Below are 23,050 nucleotides of genomic sequence, written 5' to 3' on the forward strand. Positions count from 1 at the left end.
AAATCGACAGTATCAGGTTTGTACTACAGGAATACGTTAGACTGGATAAACAGTATATATGTATATAAACAAACAATTTAAACACGTGAAAGGGAATAGGGGGTATAGCTCACTGGTAGAGCATTTGACTGCAGATCAAGAGGTCTCTGGTTTAAGTCCGGATGCCCCCTGTGTTAAATGCATGCTGCAGTCTATTTACCGCTCTATTTACTTAGAGGCTGTTAGGCATTTACCATCTGACAGCAATACCTGTACATAGTAAGTGAATTGATGAAGTAACACAGGTGGCCCAGAAAGTCTTGTACAGTAAGAAAACTCCATAAAACGAAAATACAGTTAAATACTAAAATGTATGCCCTGCCGGGATATCGAGATTAAATTCCAGTGCGCATGACTTAACATATTAGACTGATGCTCGGAACTTTTAAATCTTCTGCCAGCCCCATTCAACTAATTACCGAACAAGCGTCTCTTTGTGCCGAAAGCTGCATCAGCGTGAGTGTGAGGGGGTGGGATTGGAGGTGGTGATGCTGCTGGTGCAGCTGGTGCTGCTGAAGTACGCGGCTTGCGGTGGAGCTGTCTGGGATGTGTTGACACGCATTTCTGCTCCCATCTCCTTGATTAACCCGGCAGCCTGGATGGTTTCGAGCCGCAGAGGAGAGGAAGAGGAATGAGCGCGGACCGAGCAGCGGCATCCTTATCATGCAGCCGCAGAAAATCACCACCCGTCCATTTTACACGATTATATGAGCCGATGAGCGCCAGTTTATGTGTGCTTTTCAGACGGGCGGCAGCGCTGTGCAGACCCGGGAATAACAACACAGGCCAACACCTCGCTGCAGCTACATACAAGGAATGAAAACGCTCCCAAGATGGTCCGCATCGCCAAGGCCCTGGGTTTGGTTATTCTGTGCGTCGCCGTGCTCATTTTATCCCTCATCAGCTACGTGTCTCTGAGAAAAGACAGCCTCTTCTCCTCCTCCAAATACTACATGGGAGGCCCGAGGATTATGTTTCATGCAGGCTTTCGGTGAGTGAGATTTTTTTTTTCATCACAATGAGGATGGATGATCAGATGCAGAATTGGGTTGATGTAAACAGTGTGGCCTTTTGTGCACGACTCCAGACTTCATACTTTACCTTCTATATATACTTGCTGTCTAGGTTCAAACTTTAAGTGGGCCTCAGCTTCCAATCATAATGTCATTCACGCAGTACCTTGTAATTAATGTTAATGGAGTATGCTGTTTCCAAATGTAATCAATCCTTTTCACATTTGCAAACCTCCATTTAATTGAATAAACATTACAACGTTACTTTCAAAAGCAACCCAATTAATTGGATGACCTATTATAGTGTCTAAGTGTAGTGTCTAAGAATGAATAATTTAGAGTTATTGATCAGATTTTAATCGAATCCACCCGTTTTTAAGGCGGACTCTTTAGTTATCAAACTCAGGCAAAGGCTCTGTCATGGTCCCGGGACTTCTGACCCAGTGTTTTGAGTTTTGTGAGTTTTGTCATTCTGTATTAAGTTCATTTGCATTCTTAAGATCCCTAAGTTGTCTGTTCAGCAGCCTATGGTTGATCAGATTTCCCCTTATGTCTTTGCCCTCAGTCTCCCTTTGTGTGTTTGTGTTTATTTAAGTGTGAATTCGTGTGCCCTTTTCCCCTTGTGTTTTATTCCATCATGTTTATCGTGTTTCCCCAGCCTGTTATGTCTGTGATCTCCCCGTGATCTCTCTCCCCCCTCCTGTCTGCGTCTCTGTGTCCTTCCTGTGTTGCGTTTAAGGTCCGCGTCTTGGGTCAGTATTGTCAGTTCCGTGTCCTCCCTGTCTTGTTATGTGTAACCCTCATCATCTGTGCTCCCCGTGTGTTCCCACGTCCCTCATTACCTTCTGTGTATTTATGTCAGAATCTCCCTATGTTCCATGTCGCACCGTCCCTCATGCTGTGTGATCCCTTGTGTGCCTTTCGGTAAAGTTTAGTTTATATTTTCCCAGTCTAGTTTAGTTTGATATCTTTCCTTTGAGTCAGTAAATAAAGCTGTATTTTGTGTGTTGTGGGTCCTGCATTTTGGGTCCAATCTCCTGCCTGTACACAGAGATTCATGACACACTCAATAACGGAGAAACATGCACAACATTATTTCAGTTCACCAAATCATCAAGCATTTAAAGTATCATTATTCAGTACAGACACTAGAAAATCACACAAAACAAACTGATAATAGAGTTCTTTTATGTAAAGGTTTCTGAATTCATACAATACAAACTCTCTTTTTTAAGTGTGCTACTGGAAAGCACAACAGCCTCCATGAAGAGCTGGGAGTTCGCCTTGTAATCGGAAGGTTGCCGGTTCAAGCCCCAGCTTGGACAGTCTTGGTCGTTGTGTCCTTGGCAAGACACTTCACTCATTGCCTACTGGTGGTGGTCAGAGGGCCCGGTGGCGCCAGTGTCCGGCAGCCTCGCCTCTGCCAGTGCGCCCAAGGGTGGCTGTGGCTACAATGTAGCTTGCCATCAGCAGTGTGTGAATGGGTGGATGACTGGTTGTGTAAAGCACTTTGGGGTCCTTAGGGACTAGTAAAGCGCTATACAAATACAGGCCATTTACCATTTACATGAAAAACTGCATATGAAAAATAACTTTTGTTTTTCCAGCTACCTTGACTATTTGCTCCCTCCTTTTTACTTTTCTTGTAGGATCTCTCTGTCCTCCCCCTCGCTCTCCATCCCCCTCACTCAAATAGAAACTGGAAAATGACAAAAATATAATAATATAATAATTATTATAAGAGGGTTAGGGGGTTAGGGTTAGTTGTCGACAAAAAGACAACACACTGCTTAGTTATGCGAATGTGGGTAAAACAGAAGCTACAGCTTTATCATTTTTGGTGAATTGTTATAGTGAATGAAAGACAAACTGATCCATATCATTTTATAGCAATATTCAAACTGAATACAGGCTGCTGCAGGACATAGACAGGTAACATCCTTTTGACTTGCTGCCACCTGGATCTGGAGCATATCGTAAACAAACACTGAAACCCAATTTAATCAGAATAGGAATCGAAATTTTTAACAAACTAAAATAATAATGCACATGGGTTTTATAAGTCATGGCAATGTTTTGTTGTATTTCAGTTAAAGTGTGTTTTAATTCTGCATCACTGATTTGTGTCACGTAATTATCTCTTCGTGTTCTTTCTGCTGCAGCAACAAAAGTCTTATTATTCTTGAGAAGCCACGAGCCACGCCTGTGTGTGAGCGCTCTGTAACATCATGACATCAACAACACTGGACATAAAACCTGTTTTCATTCTTTCCTGTACTGCTGTCAATAGAAAAGTTAGGAAAACAAACCATTAGAAAATAATTCCAGAAAATAATAATAAAATACACCACAATTAATACTAATAATAGTTTTTAGGGGCTGTCTACAAAATAAATAAATAAAATAAAAACCCAAAGGGGTCTAAACTCATTTATGCCTCCTTTAAATCAAACATAAAGCTGTCCAAGGTGCTGGACTTGTTGACCATATACTACGTATACAGAAAAATAACTCAAGGTAACTTACATAAAGGGAATGGAAATGTATTAAGTGTGATTTCCACATTTCCTTTATTAATACAAAACTAGTGCCCAAGTCTTAACATGAATCCAAGTTTTAACTAGAAAAATATCTAAATATTTTCATTTTTCCCACTCTCCTCTTTAAAGAGAAAAAACAAAAAAACAGTTGAATCATTTGAACATTTTTAACTGTAATTATTCTAAACATGAAAGTCTTTTGAGGGACTGATATGAAAAGCAGATTGACCAAAGTGTGCCAGGAGCAGATCTGATTGGATCTTTCTAAACCGCAGCCAGTATAGCTGCTGCTGTTATTACATGATGACTCAGCTTCCAATGTTTTGTGGACATTAATTTCAGGTCTCAGTTCGCCATGAATTTCCTGGACCCCTCTTTCATCCCCTTAACTAATGCCCTAAACGAAGAGCTCCAAGGAAAACCGTCCAAATGGAAGTTCAACAAGACAGCTTTTTATCATCAGAGGTAAAAGATTTGACTCCTAACTGAATTCTGCTTGTCTTCTTTGTGAAACTTGAGTATTTTCTGGTCTGGAAATCAGACAGCATAAAACATCCTTCCTCTTCATTTTGTCTTCTGTTTGCTTGTGTTGTCCAACCAACATTCAAAACCAACAAGTGAATTGTTTGTGTGTCTAATTTTGCATATTTGTTATATGGGATATATGTGTACACATATATATGTATGCATGTATGTATGTATGTATGTATGTATGTGCCTGTAACATTCTGTAAATAAAAAAAGGGATGTAGTCGCTGTGATTGGTTTTGGACTTTTTTTTAACATCTTTTTTTTTTTCAGGAAAGATATCTTCAACTACATCGACATTCCCAACAACTTTTCCCTTACGAAGAACAGCGTGCGTGTTGGCCAGCTGATGCACTTTGACTACTCCAGCCACAAGTATGTTTTCTCCATCAGTAACAACTTCAAATCCCTGCTTCCCGACACCTCTCCCATCCTCAATAAGCACTACAGCATGTGTGCCGTGGTGGGAAATAGTGGCATTCTTACCGGCAGCCACTGTGGCCCTGAAATTGACCAAGCCGATTTTGTCTTCCGCTGCAACTTTGCCCCCACCGACATCTACTCCAAGGATGTAGGCAAGAAGACCAACCTGACCACCTTTAACCCCAGCATCCTGGAGAGGTATTACAATAACCTGCTGACCATTCAAGACAGAAATAATTTCTTCCTCAACCTAAAGAAACTGGAGGGAGCCATCCTGTGGATCCCTGCCTTCTTCCTTCATACCTCAGCTACAGTAACTCGGACCTTGGTGGATTTCTTTGTGGAGCACAAGGGACAGCTGAAGATTGAACTGGCCTGGCCAGGAAATATCATGCACGACGTGAACAAGTAAGATCTGATTCTGTTGAGCTTTGCAGGGATGGAGGATTTTTTAGGCAAACCTGGAAACCAATGTGATTTTTCCATAGGCTTTTTAATTATCACAGAAAATGAAACATTTCCGCAATAAAGAATTTTTTATTATGCTTAATAATCATCAGAATTCACAATTTACTGCAGCCTTTATAAAGACTATCATGCTACTGTACTGCAATACTGTACTGTAAGTCTATGAATAAATGACAGTAGACTATAGACCTATCATAGGTCTGTAGTTTTAAATTTTATACTATGGGACACAATGTTAAAATAGCTAAAGCTTCTGTTAACCAAAAACCTTATTTCCTTATTTCAAACCACACATCCACTGAAAAATCCCAGGTCAACCAGTCATGCAAAATCCTCAATCAGTTCCAGGTTCCTGCAGCTCTTTATATTCACATTCCTTGTCACCCAGTTTCTGCTCTCCACCTGTTGCTCAGAGAAATGTTTATCGGTTAGGTGTAGAAATGCTTTCTAACTTTATTGACTGAACAGAGAGGTTTATGTCACACTGAAGAAAAAGAAACAAAACAAAATAAAACAGGCTGCTTCTATTGGCAGCCAAAAAGCCTAAAAACAACTTAAATCCATGAAGAAACATCTCAAAATGAGAAACTAACATAAATCCCAAACACAGAAATCTAGCAGAGAAAACACAGGGTTTGCAAAAACTATAATCTTACTAAAACCAAAAGGAAAGACAGCAACTAAATACACAGTACGAGTGAAGGGACACTAACAAAGCTGGGAAAAGAACAGAGGAAGGCAGTAAAAAACACACACACACACACACACACACACACACACACACACAGACAACCACCTGAGGATATGACCTTCAAAATAAAACAAGAAATAAGTGAAGGAGGGACCAGGACAAAACTCATGCAGACAAAGAAGTGCACACAGGAACACAGGATGCACATGGAAAAGGAAAAAACAGGATAACAATAACTGGAATGCCAGTGATGTTTTAGCTCATCCGACTCATGATCCATCACAATTGACAGGTTATTGTAATATGTGAATCACAGAACCTATAAGTTTTGTTGTTATTGTTTGGCTGTATTACACAAACTAATGAGAACTGAAATCCACTGAGAAGTCAGGGAGGCTCCTAAACAGGACAAATGAATCGTGTTTCACTAAAATGTGACCAATACTCTGGGAGCAAGTAAGTGATTCTTTGAAAATGCATGTGATCTTGACCTTGATCACATTCAATTGTTGATCATTGCGCAATCTCACAAAAACCTGCGTGGTAATCTTGAAGGAATAATAATTATTATGAACTATGAAATGGACAGATGGAAAGACACCTGGCCGCTGTCCTTTGGCCAGATGAGCTAAAAATCAGAGAATTATTGGATGTCTTGTTAATATGTAACAAGTAAAACTGAACCACAGGCAGTACAAAGACCAATTTAATCCACCGCTAATATGAAAGCATTGATATGACACCACCGACTGATGTAAATGTGGGCATATTGTGGGAGTATTTCTGAAACCCTGGTGTCACCAACATGGTAGTTTTATTTAAAGTGTGGCAAACACTAAAACCATGACCACACAGGCCTATAATTAGTTGGTGAATGACTGGTTGTACTTTAGTTACATCAATACTTTTGTTAAACCGCTTGATTTAAAATGGAAAATCTGCACCTCCATCACATCTTGACTATTTGATTTAAAACTCATTGTGGTGGTGAACAGACACAAAATCACAAAAATTGTATCACCATCCAAACATGTATGTGCTTAATTGTACATCACATGATAAAATGTTGAACAGACAACACAAAGTTACAGTCAATTTGTGATCTATTTGTTTTCTTCTCAGATACTGGAAGACTAAAAACCTCTCTCCCAAGCGTCTCAGCACTGGTATTCTCATGTACACCCTGGCCTCAGCAATATGTGACGAGATCCACCTCTACGGCTTCTGGCCCTTTGGCTGGGACCCCAACACAGGCAAGGATCTGCCGTACCACTACTACGACAAGAAAGGGACCAAATTCACCACTAAGTGGCAGGAAACCCACCAGCTGCCCAGCGAGTTCAAGCTGCTCTACAAGCTGCACAGGGAAGGCGTGATCAAACTCAGCTTGACGCACTGCTCTTAGACATTCGATGAGTCCGGGATGGTTTAAGACGTGACTCCAGAGACCATTACCAACATACATCAGCTCAGTTCAAACTTCTGTTGTGGCACACATGATAAGCATGATAAGTGTTTAGGCAGTTTATGATCATCCTGCAAACACACACTCGTGTCACGTTGTAATTTTACATGAAGATGTCAGGCTCACTCGAGCTGCAGATCCCAGCGTTGTTATTCATTCAACATGTTGTGTTCAGCACCACAGTTAGGGGCTTTCATGCAGCTCAGTTGCTTTCATTATTCTCCTTTGCATGACTGCTGGCTAAATAGTTTGAGCCAAACAGACATCTATTTTAACTGGAGTCTACGGGGGATTCAGCTGTGGGGACGCAGTAAATTTCCAATTCTGCTTGAAACAGATCGATTAATCACCTTTACAACAGTATACCAATTCTGTACACTGAAATCACTGCCTAATCTCAGGGAAGGAGTTAGATCAGTGTTTTTTGTAATCAGATTTAATGCCTCCAGAGAGGTGCAGTTCCTGTTTTCAGGCCTTTTCCCCCACGAGGTGTCAGACAATCTGCACTGCTCTAGAAGATGGTATTTGTTTACAAGATTGTACTCTATATAAATATATGTGTGTCTTTTTTCTCTGTAGACAGCCTGACTGTCCACTTCAAAATTTTTGGAATAATAATCAACATTCCAACAATAAGCCATAAATTCATGGAGAGGTGTTTTGTGATCATTAGATCAGAACTGCAGAACGTGTTACCGGCCTTCATTACGTAGGTGTTGAGAAAATGAGACATTTCCAAAATCTACCAAAAAGACTAGGAGGATAATTTTCCATCAGTAACAATGAAAATATACAGTGGGGCAAAAAAGTATTTAGTCAGCCACCGATTGTGCAAGTTCCCCCACCTAAAATGATGACAGAGGTCAGTAATTTGCACCAGAGGTACACTTCAACTGTGAGAGACAGAATGTGAAAAAAAAAAAATCCATGAATCCACATGGTAGGATTTGTAAAGAATTTATTCGTAAATCAGGGTGGAAAATAAGTACTTGGTCAATAAGAAAAATACAACTCAATACTTTGTAACATAACCTTTGTTGGCAATAACAGAGGTCAAACGTTTACTATAGGTCTTTACCAGGTTTGCACACACAGTAGCTGGTATTTTGGCCGATTCCTCCATGCAGATCTTCTCGAGAGCAGTGATGTTTTGGGACTGTCGCCGAGCAACACGGACTTTCAACTCCCGCCACAGATTTTCTATGGGGTTGAGGTCTGGAGACTGGCTAGGCCACTCCAGGACTTTCAAATGCTTCTTACGGAGCCACTCCTTTGTTGCCCGGGCGGTGTGTTTTGGATCATTGTCATGTTGGAAGACCCAGCCTCGTTTCATCGTCAAAGTTCTCACTGATGGAAGGAGGTTTTGGCTCAAACTCTCACGATACATGGCCCCATTCATTCTGTCCTTAACACGGATCAGTCGTCCTGTCCCCTTGGCAGAAAAACAGCCCCATAGCATGATGTTTCCACCCCCATGCTTCACAGTAGGTATGGTGTTCTTGGGATGCAACTCAGTATTCTTCTTCCTCCAAACACGACGAGTTGAGTTTATACCAAAAAGTTCTACTTTGGTTTCATCTGACCACATGACATTCTCCCAATCCTCTGCTGTATCATCCATGTGCTCTCTGGCAAACTTCAGACGGGCCTGGACATGCACTGGCTTCAGCAGCGGAACACGTCTGGCACTGCGGGATTTGATTCCCTGCCGTTGTAGTGTGTTACTGATGGTGACCTTTGTTACTTTGGTCCCAGCTCTCTGCAGGTCATTCACCAGGTCCCCCCGTGTGGTTCTGGGATCGTTGCTCACCGTTCTCATGATCATTTTGACCCCACGGGATGAGATCTTGCGTGGAGCCCCAGATCGAGGGAGATTATCAGTGGTCTTGTATGTCTTCCATTTTCTGATGATTGCTCCCACAGTTGATTTTTTTCACACCAGGCTGCTTGCCTATTGTAGATTCACTCTTCCCAGTCTGGTGCAGGTCTACAATACTTTTCCTGGTGTCCTTCGAAAGCTCTTTGGTCTTGGCCATGGCGGAGTTTGGAGTCTGACTGTTTGAGGCTGTGGACAGGTATCTTTTATACAGATGATGAGTTCAAACAGGAGCCATTCATACAGGTAACGAGTGGGGGACAGAAAAGCTTCTTACAGAAGACGTTACAGGTCTGTGAGAGCCAGAGATCTTCCTTGTTTGAGGTGACCAAATACTTATTTTCCACCCTGATTTACGAATAAATTCTTTACAAATCCTACCATGTGGATTCATGGATTTTTTTTTCACATTCTGTCTCTCACAGTTGAAGTGTACCTCTGGTGCAAATTACTGACCTCTGTCATCATTTTAAGTGGGGGAACTTGCACAATCGGTGGCTGACTAAATACTTTTTTGCCCCACTGTATGTAATGGTAAACTTACTTGATTTAGGATCAAATTTAGCCAAGTAATTTCTGATAAGAGATCATCAAGTTTTGTTATCATCATGTATAAAAGAACCAATGTTTACAATTAAAATATTATCAAAATACATGACAGACTGGAGCAACAGCTCCATCGTTTTGCCAATTCATGATTAAATCCCAGATTTCTCATTTGTGGGATAATAAAGGTTTATTCTAGGTTTATTCTATTCTATTACCAAGTTTGAATATCGTACCTAAGCTAGTTTAAAACTTAGCTTACTAAATTGGGACCTCAGGAAGCCACTGGTCAAACCCAAAACATGGTAATCCCTGACCTAACCACTCTGTAAAACTGCAAATCTTTCACACATTGTCTAAAAATATTTACCCGTGCAGATGCAAGATGCTATTTTGTGAGTTTTAAAAGATCTGCCAACCAAAATTTATGATCCTTCAGAAGAGCCAAGCTATTTATTTCCGCTCTTTCACCACTCTTAATCAAACCTAAGTTATTAGGTAAAAATATTTATTTCACAGTTAAAGGCACGAGTGTTGCCAGAGTGGGTTTTTCACACAGTTTTAAGCTTAACCTTGATGGTTAAAATAATGTCGGACAAAATTTAGGCTGTTTTGGGATCCTTTTTGATGATTTAAAAAATATGCATTTTAAGTGATAGTTCACAACAAAACCCAAGAGTGTACGTATTTGACCTAATCCGAAATTGTCATGGCGGACTGTCTGCCATGACGTGAAATACTAAGACTGTATGTTCCAGTTGCTGCTATGTTATGTCAGATATCAGTGAGAAGATGCTGCCACAGTGGGTTAAATGTATACATATATAAACTACAGAAAGGAGTGGGAGAGTGAGGTGAAGCATCTAAATCAAAGCTTATATGAAAAATAGTCAGTCATGCTATTTTTAAATAAACAGTCTGAAATATAAAGTAAGTATAAATGCACCTACTATATAAGTGGGTAGAGTGTGTGGATGCCTGGGTGCGCTAAATTGACTATGGGTATGTGCAAAATGGAGCACAGATGTGCATGGATTGTTACTTTGGTTGGTTTTAAGTGATACGTGATAATTGTTTGTGGTTGACAGCAAGTGTTTCCCTGCAAACTGACAGGAAGAATAGTAAAAGAGGCTTCTGCTTCTCTCCCTCACACTCTCTTGTTTGCGTTTGTGTGTTGATATAAGGATTTCTGTTGGGAGCCATTGGGCACCAGCATGCATTGCTCTTGAATGTGGTGCAGTGCAGTGTTGGATTGCTACTTACTCCCAGAGTATTGGTGAGATTTTAGTGAAACAAGGTTAATTACCCCTGTTCAGGAGCCCTGCTGACTTCTAAGTGGATAAATGAGTACTTGGTAAATACTTCAGAGGGTTAATTACACCAGCGGTTCGCAACCTTTGGGCCACGGACCGGTCTCCGAGTCGTTTGGTATCGGGCCGCAAAAGTTGAGGCTTGGGTGTGATTTATGGAATTTATGGTTTTCAGGGTTTTTTATCGGTTTTATTGTTAACTCGGTTTCCTTGGGTCTTTTCCCGTGTGTTATGAATAAATCTTCTTGTTTTTTTGGTACCAGTACTGGTTTTATTTTGTTGTATTTATCCGCAACCCCTGAAAGACTGGTCCGTGAAAATATTGTCGGCCATAAACCGGTCCATGGCGCAAAAAAGGTTGGGGACCACTGACCTACACAACCAAATGCCTGAAGTGTTCATGAGCAACCAACCAACTGCTAAAAAAATGCTCAGTGAGGAAGTTGTATGTCTACCTTAAGTGTACCAGGAATTGAACTCTTGAGATTAAGAATCGCTTTTGCGAGGGTGTCCTAGGCCAAAATAGAAAGCACTGACCTAGCAACCTTGTGGAAATATGTGAAAATGTTGGTCGTTTCCAAACAGAAAAACCCCAAATCATCATTAGTAAAGACTTTATTATTGAGCTGTAACATATCTTCCAAATCTGAACGGTTTCGTGGTTAGCACACTGTTAGCTTAAAGGGAGTTGTGCATAGTTGATTATGCTAGCCTACTTAATGCTGTTTAGTGGAATGTAGTTTTGCTTTTACATGATATAATTTCAGATCTTGTAAGTTTATGTTTACACATTCAGATTGTTTCTTTTTCTCCTGCCTAAATGGAAACATTAGGGAGCTAATGTTAGCTAGCTAGTTACATGAGAGAGTCTAAGTGGGTTATGATATTTATTATTTACTAACAACATATTTATGCAACATGCTTCAATATGTATGCTTAAATTCTCACTTAGTAAACACAAGCTTGGTTTAAGCATACAAACAAATGTCAAAAATCATTTTTGACCAGGGGCTACCAGACTCGGACCACCTTGTGATGTAAATCATGGCTCAAGTGTGGCTTAAAACATCAGGAAATAAAACTTTTTTTAAATAATAACCGATCTTGAGGTTTCCCACTATGTCCCAAACGACGATTGAACTTCACTATTTTGTTGACTGAAGAAATTTTCTTTATTCCGACCGTAACTGTATCAAATTCAATATTCGTGATGCAAGATAAAATGAATGAATGTTATATGGCTTATTGCATCTTGTACAAACAGCATGAAATATTTAAGTGGTAATGCATGTGAGGCACTAACAGATCTTTTAGGCTAGTTTTATACAACCTTTTTGAAGGGTAAAATTTAGTCATTTGCTATTGTTTGTATTCCTGGTGGTGTATTCCTTAAGAATATCACTGGTGTCTTTGTATGAGAGCTGTTTGAAGGCTAAAAAGAACGCTGTATTCCACATGGGACCAAACTTCTACAGATCAACTTAAAAATGAACAAGCTTTATTTTTTATAACTGTAGATAGTCCTGGGGTCTTAAACAGTCCACCTTATCGTGCCAGACTGAAACAGACTGGTGGATATGGGGGTGAGGAAGACTGGACCCAAACAATAAAAGCTGGCCACATGACCATCCCATGACTCTGCAACATGTGCTCCTTGTTGCAAATTCCAGCTTAGGCTGAGGTTTAACACACAGAGAAATGCAGTCATGCACATTTACCATATGTAGTGTCTGTTCTTTCGTCTTGTTCAAACGAACTAATTCAAATCGTTAACTTGTGTGTCTAACCTTTAAATCACAGTGCAGTCACGACATTAAAAGCAACAACCATGAAACTGCACATCTTGTAAAAAGACAGCCAAATTTTAGGACTTTGATTGTTATAGATGTGTAAGAATAATTTAAGCAGTCCCTTCACTGAATGTTTTGTAGGTACACCAAAGACCATGTGCTTAAAAGAAATAATGGAAACTGATTTGTGAAAGCTCTATGAAAACTAATGGCAGTAGACAGTATAAAAAATGAAAGTGGCAGCCCTGCACACCTCCACTGATTTGTAAAGTCTGAATATGAAGCCTCAAGCTAAGTGTTTTCGCCGTGACCACCTTGGTGTTTTGAGACTGCCTGTGGCAAGTGAGGGCTGGATCTGGCTGCGTACATGTATTCTCATTGGCTAACGACTTGCAATATCCTGATCATGACTTACAAAACTAAACTATTGAGTTGATTAAGTAATGATAAAAATGTTTATAAATGTCACAGACTGAAGGAGCGAAGGGTGTTTTTCCATATTTCTATGTAATAGGACAGGAAGTCAAGGGAGTCGCCCCCTGCTGGATGCAAAAGGAATACAAGTTTGAGGCACTTTGGCTTCAGAACACTAGGGTAACCCCACAAACATTTGAGGTTTTTAGGGCTGACACTTGCCTAATGGCCACTGCTTTGCAGAGATTTCCCTAATTAACTACATTTGTAGAATTTCCTTGTAAAGCTATGAATGTCCTCCTTCAGAGTTATTTGTTGGAAATATCCAGTGGTATACTGCTGGGCACTTCCTCCTCTAAGAAAATTTCTCGTAACATTAAAAATCAATGTGCAGAATGTGTGTAAAATATGCTGATGCCAAGAAACTCTGTGATGATTGTATTCCAGTCAGAGTAATATATATTTTTTGTGCATTACAGTATGTTTAAATGACCAGACAGTGATGTGCATTACCTAAACATTAAATGTGTTTATTCCAAATTGAGCACTATACAGGATTTGTTCTTTAACAACCCTTTAACATTTCTGTACTTGTGTTTGATCTGCATGGCGATTTTGTTCCATTATGCTGCTTATGTACATGTTGTATAAAAGTCATAAATCATGTAAGTGACTGTACTATCCTGGTTGTTCGATCAACAGCAATCATCCAAGTAAGAAACCATGTCCTACAGTAAATGTTTTTTGATTATATTCCATGATAAATATACATTATGTGCCTGCATATTCCTTCCATCAATGCCTCAACGTGTCAAATAAACAGTATTTTTCTCTGGTATGACCCATTTGGAGATTAAAATATTTTTTTTAAAAAGTAAACTAACAACAACTACATAAACTAAATGAAATTGCTGGCTTTGCAATATATTTACACACACAAAAATCTTATTCTGCTTGAAATAGTGGCTACACATAAAGTCACATATACTTTACATGTAGAGACATTTTTATTGTCCCCGAATTTCAGCTTCTTGCGTTTTTACTACTGTTCCATGCAAGATTCCTCTATTTGCAAGATGCTAAAATGCTCAAAAGTTTTATTGCATAGACTATTTCACACTGTTATTAACCCTCCAACCGTTCCTGAGTGGATTTGCAGTGGTGCTTAGGACACACATAGACTGTATGTAAGTGGCTAGTGAAGTCCTCTTGTGAAGCCCCACACTGGGTATTTTCACCATTGCCATCACACCTTTTTAAAACTACACCTTACCAGCCCAGTGTTGGATCTGACTACAACAGGATCTACAGTTTGTAAATCAAAAATCTTTAATCACAAATGTTACATTTTAACATATGAACTTCTGGGTGTGTTTAATATAACTGGAAACTGCCACAAGCCCATAAATTAATCAAGAAAATGTTTATTGAAAGCCAAGGGCCTTTTCCCCCCAAAACGTCTTTGGAAGGGGAAGTCTTTTGGAATTGGCATTCAGAGCCAGAGACTATGTCCATCTTTTATATACAGTTAGTGGATTTGGATAATTTTAACTTCCACTTTTAGACAACTTTCCTCATATTATCTGTGACTGAGTGGAATCATTGACTACCAGCTACCTGAGGCAGCAAAGCAACCCCAGACCAGATAATTTCCAACATCATGCATCACACTTGGTATGACTTTCCTCTGGAAAGCACCCTTTGGTCTTCTCTTTCCTAGATTTTGTATGCCCAGAGAAGGCTTTTGTCTTTATCAGCATTCTGAGCCTCTTTGGAGAGTAGACATGTACGCACTGGCACCAACAGTTACCTGCACATACTACGACTGAGTTTTGGGGACTATATTTGCCACTGGTATATGATTTACTTTACAGTGGAATGATTATTTCAAAAGATTTCACAGGATTCTGTAGAAAGTCTGAGAGTTCTTCAGATACTCACACTGCACATTTCAATGACAAAAAGAACAACACACCCAAGATGTCAAAGGTTTAAATAAGACAGACCACATGTTTAAATATCACTGCATAAAGTTCTTCAAAACACTAGCAACCCAGCCACCTAATTTTACACTTAAAGAAAGATAAATGTATCAGTGTGTACTTACTTTTTCTATCTGTCTTGTATCTATCTATATTTTTAATCATTTTATTGAATTATAAAAATTACTCTGGGGCATTTGTTTGAACCCATATCTTTATCTGTGGTGTGTTTGTACAAACATGTCAAAAGAGCCAATATTCGACCTGTTCACAGAGCTGTGTAAGTCTTTGGACCACTACTTTACTTGAAAATGGGAATAAGGGCCAGGAATGTTTTTCAAACAGACATGTATGGAAATGCAGTTTAAAAAGTAAGAAATTGAGTTTTCAATCGTAAAGAAAGAACTTGAAAGACACGGGTATTGACTGGTTATTTGCCAAGTTGTTTCCTATGTGTAGACACAATACTGGCTCATCTGTTGAGTTGCATATTTTCCGGTGAATGATTATAAGTCAGGCTAAAGTGGCTTAAATAAACATTCTTCAGATAATGTGTTAAAAACAGCCAGTGTCCAAAGAAAAACTTTGAATGACCTTCAGAAAGTAAAGACCAACATAATAAGAAAGTTTGGCTCCTTGGATGCAAAATATAAAGAAATAAGGGGTTCAAGACTTTTACATAGTACTGCAGTTTTTTATAAGTGGACATACAGTTGTTTCATTTTGCAGTTTTCTTTTATGTTGTTTCTGACAATACAAAGTGTGTGAATAAATAACACTAGAAGACGAATTTATACTGTAACAATAATAACGCTTTAAATGAAACTTTCCAAAGCTCTTCTCCTTTCATGTACAGTATGGGCTTATATTTTGCTTGGTTTTAGGATCTCAAATGTCTCATTTCACAGGCTGTTGTAGATCTCGAGAAAATGGTAGGATCTCAAAATGCAGTGATATATGGTGTAAAAGAGAAAAGAGGAGCTGATGGTTGCAACATCAGCAGGCACACCTGCTCCTCACAGATGCCTCCTCCACTTCATGGCTGGAGACGGGGCTGCCATTGGGTTCTGAGCCTTGGCCCCCGTATGTGCTCTGCTCCATCCTCTTCATCACCAAATTCAGCAGGGTGGTCACCGCCAGGTCCACATCAGCACCCGTCACTGCACTCGTCTCAAAGTACGGGATGCTTAGGAGAATGTGGAACAAAAAAAAACAAAAACATTAGCTGATCTTAAAAATGATTGTTTTACAATCCAAAATAAGTCTTTGCTGTAAAAGTTTTTTTTACAGATCCAAGATCAGGGAAAACTGTTGACCAGCACCATCTTATGGTGACAGAATTAAAACTAGATTTCCATCATCTTCAAGGAAAAGAGAAAATAATTTCTAATCTGAACTCATTAACTCATCATGAACCTGTGGAAAACACAAACTTCTAAGTCACAGTTACCAGATGAAGCTATATAAATATAAAATGATATTAAATTTAAAATTTAAAATGGCACCAGAGTAGTGATAGAAAACAATTTTAATAAAGTGTCATTTCGTTTTGGTTTGGCTAATAATGTCTTTCTCAGCAATTAGGCTATAAAAATATAATGATCCCACTGTCAGTTTGTATTTGTAGGTCATGCTGAAAAGCCCCTTTGGGCTCCAGCTTGGAAAATGGGGTCTCGTTTGGGATAATTCACACTTCTGGCTCAAATGAACTCATCAGTTCAGGCAACCACTTTCATCTATTCATAATAATGGATATTGTGTACAAATCAGCAAAAAGTCCAAAAGTCATCCCCTTCTCATCTGTCATTTATAAATCTGTAGGAAATCTAGTAGGACACACTGGATGTCTTTTTTATGTTGTACACTTGGCATCGTTACTAGAATCAGGTGATAATGTATGAAGGCCAAGAGAAAGTTTTTTGAGAGACCTACTAAAATTGGAGAAGCTAAAATGAGTAAAAACAATTCATAAAATAATAATTTACCACAAAACAATAGCAATAAAAAGGTTACAGTAACCTTATATTTAATGTGGTAGAACGTCAGGTTTAATAAGTCTTCTGAATATTAAAAAAATAAAACAGGACATAAGATCAATAAAAGTCATACACAAAACTGTAAACTGTTGTCACATGAAGTTTGGTTATTAATTTAATACCATGGCAGTATTGATAAACAAACAAACAGCAGCCATAATTATGTTTGCGCAGAGGAAAGAAAAATGAAAAAACAAGTATGAAAGTACACTACTATGTCTCTTTATGGGTACAGACATATTTTTATGATTAATACAGTGTTTGTAAGGCCTTACCCATATCTGTCTGCCAGATCTCTGGCTTGCCTGGCGTGAACACTTCTCATGTCTCTGACGTCTGCCTTGGTACCCACCAACACCACATCTGGACTCTCACAGTACGCGTTGGCCTGCAGCTGACCTGAAACACAGAGGAAGTCACGTAAAGCCTCAGCATACATGAGAAGAAACTCAGAATCAGTCGAGATTATTATCTGTGCAGCAACATAAAACTAAATATATTGATTGGAAGCAGAACAGGGGGCTCAGTGGAAACATACTCATCCAGTTTCTGACATTGAGGAAACTTTGCTGATTGGTCAAGTCAAACATCAACAGGAAGCCCATGGCATCTCGGAAGAAAGCTGTGGTGAGGCTGCGGAACCTAAAGAAAAAGCAGATTTTTTAGAAAGCAGATGTCAAACTGACATGTCTAAGCACCTGCTGAATGGATTTAAATACAATACAACATTCATGGTCCCAAGAATCCTACTGCCGTTTGGGATTTCTGTAACTGCATCCCCAGCAGACCCACAAGGCTAAAATTGTTTTTTCTTAGCACAGACTGTATATAAAGGATGGAAGATGTTACTTGCATTGTTTCTAGGAGGTAACTACTCTGGTTCCAAGAAGAGAAAATAGCTTTCAGTTTGGTTTTTCAGTGGCCTCAGCAAAAGTTATTTCAGTTTATGGTCTTTATCACTAGTTTCAAGTCTTAGCGTAATATTACGTATGATGATAAAAGCAGAGTATGCTTTAGCCACTACCTTATGAACGTGTGGGTTACTTGATAAAGTCTGTGCCACCTTGTACACATGGTGTCTGGTTTCATAAAGCTATGATGGAGAGGGCTCAAAGAAATAGGACTTCAGTAACAAGTGGGTGACATCAGAGTGGCTACACTAAAGTAAGAACTATGCAGTCCTGATTACACCTTTAGTGCTTCTACAGGAAGGTAAGTAGCAGCAGGGGGCTGCTAATCAAATACATTTAATCAACTGATCATCAGCAAGTGTGAGGATCTCTTTAAATGCAGAATCTATTGCATTTTGCTTGTCTGGAGCATTGAAGGGTGAGTTAGCACAATCCTACAACCTTTCTCAGATCAAACAACAAATTCAGACAAGCGCCAAATTTCAGACTCTACAGGCCTCAGTTAGCATGCTAAGGTTTACAGCGTTGGGAAGGTTACTTTTAAAATGTATTCCACAACAGATTACGGAATACCAGCCCCAAAATGTATATTGTAACGTATTCCGTTTCATTACTCAATGAGAGTAACGTATTCGGAATACTTTGGATTACTTAATATATTATCATGCTTTTTACAACTACATGAATGTACTATTGCTGTGTGATTTATTACTATTACTGAAGGCTACTCGCCATACCAATACTAACTAGATTTTTAAATCTTAATATAAAATGAGAAACAGTAGGGTGGACATTAGGTAAGGCTGCATTTTTTGCAGCGATCTCATATAGAAAACTATAAAACAGGTCAGCGGCTCCGAACCGTAGTAAAGGGACCTCTGGCTAATTTGTTGGGTTCTGTGTCGGGCTCATAGCCGAAAACTAGCTTTACTTTGTTTTCTGGGTGAACTTTGCGAGAGACAGAGAGAGGCGTTGAAACGCGGCTCCAACTGAACTTATTGTTGTTTCGGAGGAAAACACGAACACAGTGTACAGTCGAGCCTTAATAGCTTACTTACAACTGGGCTCGTCAGGCACTCTATTTGGCTGCAGTGGTTATTTTTATATTTACATGCTTCCAGCTCCTGTTTCTGGTCGGTGACAACTTGTACTTTTCCACTCTTCTTTTTCTCCCTCCCTTGCACACAGACAGATAATGAGTATGGCAGTCCATTCTCCCTGCAGCACGGACTACACTGCCCATGAGGCTACATTCTTTAGGGCTATGCCTGTAACACTCTGCCTGTTGCCTTCATATTAAATAATGTTTTGAATAATAAAGATATTCCTTCACATCGTTGTATGGGGCTGCAAGTAGGGGTGACATGGGTCGTGAGATTGAGACACAGACAGAGTCTCTTAATGTGATTTGTTTGGGTTCCCACCAGTGTGGAATTACCAAAAATAGAGAGGGCATAGCTTAACATATAAAGCAGGAAAAGACCGCTGTGTAATCCATTTATTTCAACAAAGTAACTGTATTCTGAATACCGGCACATGTATTCCGTTACTCCCCAACACTGAAAGTTTGTGACAATACAATTAGCAAAAGACTGAACAAGAGTTGTTCTCTCTAAAAAGAACATGTCAGAACAAATGACAAGATGTCAGGAACAATATCTTTTGGACAGATGACACCAAAGCAGAGATGTTTGTCCATAATGCACAATATAGTGTTTAGCTTGGAGGAAACCAAACACAGTATATCAAGGCAAACACCTTATACCACCTGTCAAGACTGTTAGTGGAGGGTGAAGAATTAAGCTGGTTTTGCAACCACATCATGTATCATGTGCCTGACAGCTAAATTTGGACATTCCGGACTACATAAACCAGGTGTGAGGAATTAATTATCAGGTGCAAAGAGTTTTAAAATGATAAATAATGCTTCGATCCTCCACACACACACACTTATTTATGAAATATTAACTATGAATTATGAAACAAAGAAAAATTTCATGATTACCTCTCTTGTCCTGCTGTGTCCCAGAGCTGAAGGTGAACTTTGAAGTTCTTCTCAGTTGCCCCATCTACACCTGTCCCCGTATAAACCTAAAGCAATACACAGAGCCCAGTAATCAACTCAAAAAGTTCAAAATGCTCCACATGCAAACCAAATTACACGATTTCTATTTTACGTTTTGTGTCATTTCTTTGGATTAGCAGGATGCGTGGACGGATGCAACACAGTTACACTTGTGATAGGGATCAAGCAAAATAGATAATTTGATATAACAGGTCTACTTTATGGACAAAACTCAACGTGACCATAGCTGTACTGGCAACATAATACCACACTAATGTTTTAGTTTCATATAAGCAGCTAATAGAGACGTCTTTTTTCTCTTGGCTACAGACTTGACTACAGAGATTTTCATATAACATAAAAACCTAGCATTTTCAGTATAGCTGATTACATCAGGAAAAATACATTTAGGGTTGCTACTTCAGCTTCAAAATCGTGGTTTTACTCACTAAGGATTTACAGGATTTCATTTTGTTCTTTGTTATATTTTTTCAAGAAGAAAGTATTAAACTTTTGGTCTGTAATTCTCTACTTTGTTTTAATTATTTCCCTAAGACGAGTTTGGCATGTCTAAGTGTTTATTAGACATTTAGTTAGATTTTCTTCAATAGATTATTACCATGTTACTAACAACCTGAGTTAACACATTTTTTCTAACAGACGATGAAGCCAGAAAATAATTTTACCCTCTATATGCATACTTTTTCTTTATTATTGTTTTAAGTAAGAAGAACACTCTCAGATTGAGATAGTTTTTTAGTCCAGTGAGTATTTGCAGATTTTTCTTTGTCTTTCTTGTAAAATTTAAAATAGTTTCAATAAATGTGAAAAGTTCTACTAAAATAGAGCAACCTGAACGCCTCAATTTATTGTGACTTGCTGCAAGAAGTCAGTGAAACAAACAAACAAACTAACTAACAAAAAAAGACCACATATGACTGTTAACACAAAGACAACAAAAACATTTTAAATAACATTTGATATTAAAGATGCAGATTTCACTGGTGGGGATCAATATTGGAGGGAGTCTGGGGGTCATCCCTTCAAACATATCTTTGCTTCTTTTATATTTCCTACAATATATCTCCACTAGAATGCTTTCTTGACTCTAGTGATCCCACATTAACCTGACAAATAATAATTTGTTGTGTACTCTATTAAAAGTTAATGGCCACTTATTTCTGTATCAAACATTATCTGCCAATTATTATAAAATACTTAAAAAGATAAATGTGTAAAAGGCTTACCTGGCCTTACTGAGTTTTTGAAATGTTTTTTTCCCTATAATTTAAATACCATTAACATGTACTCACCACTCTCTTTTCCCTGAAGTCGATGCCCACTGTGGTTGTGAATTTGCGGTTGAACTTGTTGTCAGTGTACCTGTAGAGGAAGGTGGTCTTTCCCACTCCTGAGTCCCCCAGAGCCAGCAGCTTGATCAGATAGTCATAGTCCCAGTTAGCCATTGTACAGCTGAGTGCCGAACCTGCCACAGAGTTTAGCTCACAGTACAACACTTTGCTGGTTTTCACATGTCCCAAACCATGAGAGCTGAGACACATGTGGGAAAATAACAACTTATAAGGTTAAATTCTTCAACCTAAGCTGCAGTTCTCAGTCTGAGGCTGTAGGACCATCACACAGGCTTAGCAGGACGTCATAACTCCCCACTCATTAGGCACTGATCAGAGAAGGACTAGCACATGACTGGAGCTGGCTTCCACATGAGCAGTCAAATGCCTCTCCAGAGTTTTCTCTAACTTTGCTTAGCAAAACCCAGCTTGTTTGGCACACAGAAGTCCTTTTATTGACTTAAAGAGCTATGGGCAGACAGCTCAGCAGTGCATGACGCAACTATGTCATCGCAATGCTTTGCTTACACTGTCAGCTGGGGCTAGTCCAGTAAAGGCAGGATGGGAAATCCCATTTAATGATGCCAAATAGTTAAAAGTATTTTTCTTACTCCCTTATGTACTTAAAAAAAACTACATTAAAAGAGATATTACTATATCTTACTCTGTGCAATCAAGTGACAAGGATGCTGCTTAATTAACCCTCTAATGATTAACAAAAAGACTGACTAGATTAACACAAAACATTACTTTAGTAATTTTCTAAATAGTCCAAACATCAATACTACACCCTCAGCACACACAAACCATTAAAACTTTAAAATCTTACCAGTCTACGTGGAGAAAATGAAAACATCCGTTCACAAGTTGCACCGCTTGTTCTTATTAAATAACCACTATCATCATTTGATGGTACATTGCATAGCCTGAACCTTTCCCCTGTGCTACATGTGATCCAGGGAGGAGTTTAATACCAGCTTCTGCTGTGTTTACAGACCCTTGTGTTTTCCGCTGTTATTTACGAGGAAAAAGGGCTCTTTGAACACTGGATCGTCTGTGGATTTAAGTGGAAATGGTCCAACCAAAAAAACGGGCCTCACGTCTGGAGGCTCAGTGAAGTAATCCTGCTTCTAAAAACAAAGCGGCCTGTAGACGTTTTTAAGTTCTATAAAAGGTTTTATTTCTAAAAAGGAAAACTATGTCACTTATATGTGCTGTGGTACAAAAAAAAGAACTTTAAATATATATCAATTGTCAGCACTGTCAGGTTAATCAGTAATGTCTGAAGTGAGGCTTTCTGCTCATACTCATTTTTAAGGTTATAGTTTAGTTATTCCATTATTGAGCTTAACTACTGATCATTGATGGAATCAGTTAATTTCCTCCTTTATTGCTGGGCAGGTTCTGTATCTTTTCTATATATACTTAAACAGTTAAAAGCAGGATTAAAAGCTTAGTATACCCCTCCTTTTAAAGTCCCCCTTCCTTTACGTGAACTACATACAGATTGGTTGCCTCTCACAAAAAATGGTTTGACCATGTTTAATATGAACATCTACCATTATAATATGTTGTATGATAGAAAATATATTTTATACACA

General features: G+C 39.0%; 2 protein-coding genes across 4 annotated transcripts; one reads left to right on the top strand and one right to left on the bottom strand.

Annotated features, from left to right (window-relative positions):
* The first annotated feature begins 481 nt into the window (after positions 1-481).
* Positions 482-8,004, top strand: LOC113034416 (sia-alpha-2,3-Gal-beta-1,4-GlcNAc-R:alpha 2,8-sialyltransferase-like). The gene is made up of 4 exons (XM_026188945.1): positions 482-1,030; positions 3,935-4,057; positions 4,394-4,951; positions 6,825-8,004. Exons 1-4 carry the CDS (start codon positions 873-875, stop codon positions 7,105-7,107), a joined length of 1,122 nt encoding a protein of 373 aa, XP_026044730.1. The 5' UTR covers positions 482-872; the 3' UTR covers positions 7,108-8,004.
* Positions 8,005-11,219: 3,215 nt separating this feature from the next.
* LOC113034418 (ras-related protein Rab-27B-like) lies at positions 11,220-23,007 on the bottom strand. Of its 3 annotated transcripts, none has more exons than XM_026188951.1 (6): positions 22,279-23,007; positions 21,411-21,530; positions 20,038-20,123; positions 17,660-17,763; positions 17,397-17,520; positions 11,220-16,271 (listed from the first exon to the last, which is right to left on the bottom strand). In XM_026188951.1, the coding sequence occupies exons 1-6, from the start codon at positions 22,303-22,305 to the stop codon at positions 16,082-16,084; spliced, it is 651 nt and encodes a 216-aa protein (XP_026044736.1). In that variant the 5' UTR covers positions 22,306-23,007; the 3' UTR covers positions 11,220-16,081. The 3 variants fall into 3 exon arrangements, with proteins under 3 accessions (XP_026044736.1, XP_026044735.1, XP_026044734.1); XM_026188950.1 differs by having other exon boundaries at positions 21,411-21,583; XM_026188949.1 differs by lacking the exon at positions 22,279-23,007 and having other exon boundaries at positions 21,411-22,128.
* Between the last annotated feature and the right edge of the window lie 43 nt (positions 23,008-23,050).

The sequence above is a fragment of the Astatotilapia calliptera genome, chromosome 12 (genome assembly GCF_900246225.1).
Source record: "Astatotilapia calliptera chromosome 12, fAstCal1.2, whole genome shotgun sequence".
Classification (NCBI taxonomy): Eukaryota; Metazoa; Chordata; class Actinopteri; order Cichliformes; family Cichlidae; genus Astatotilapia; species Astatotilapia calliptera.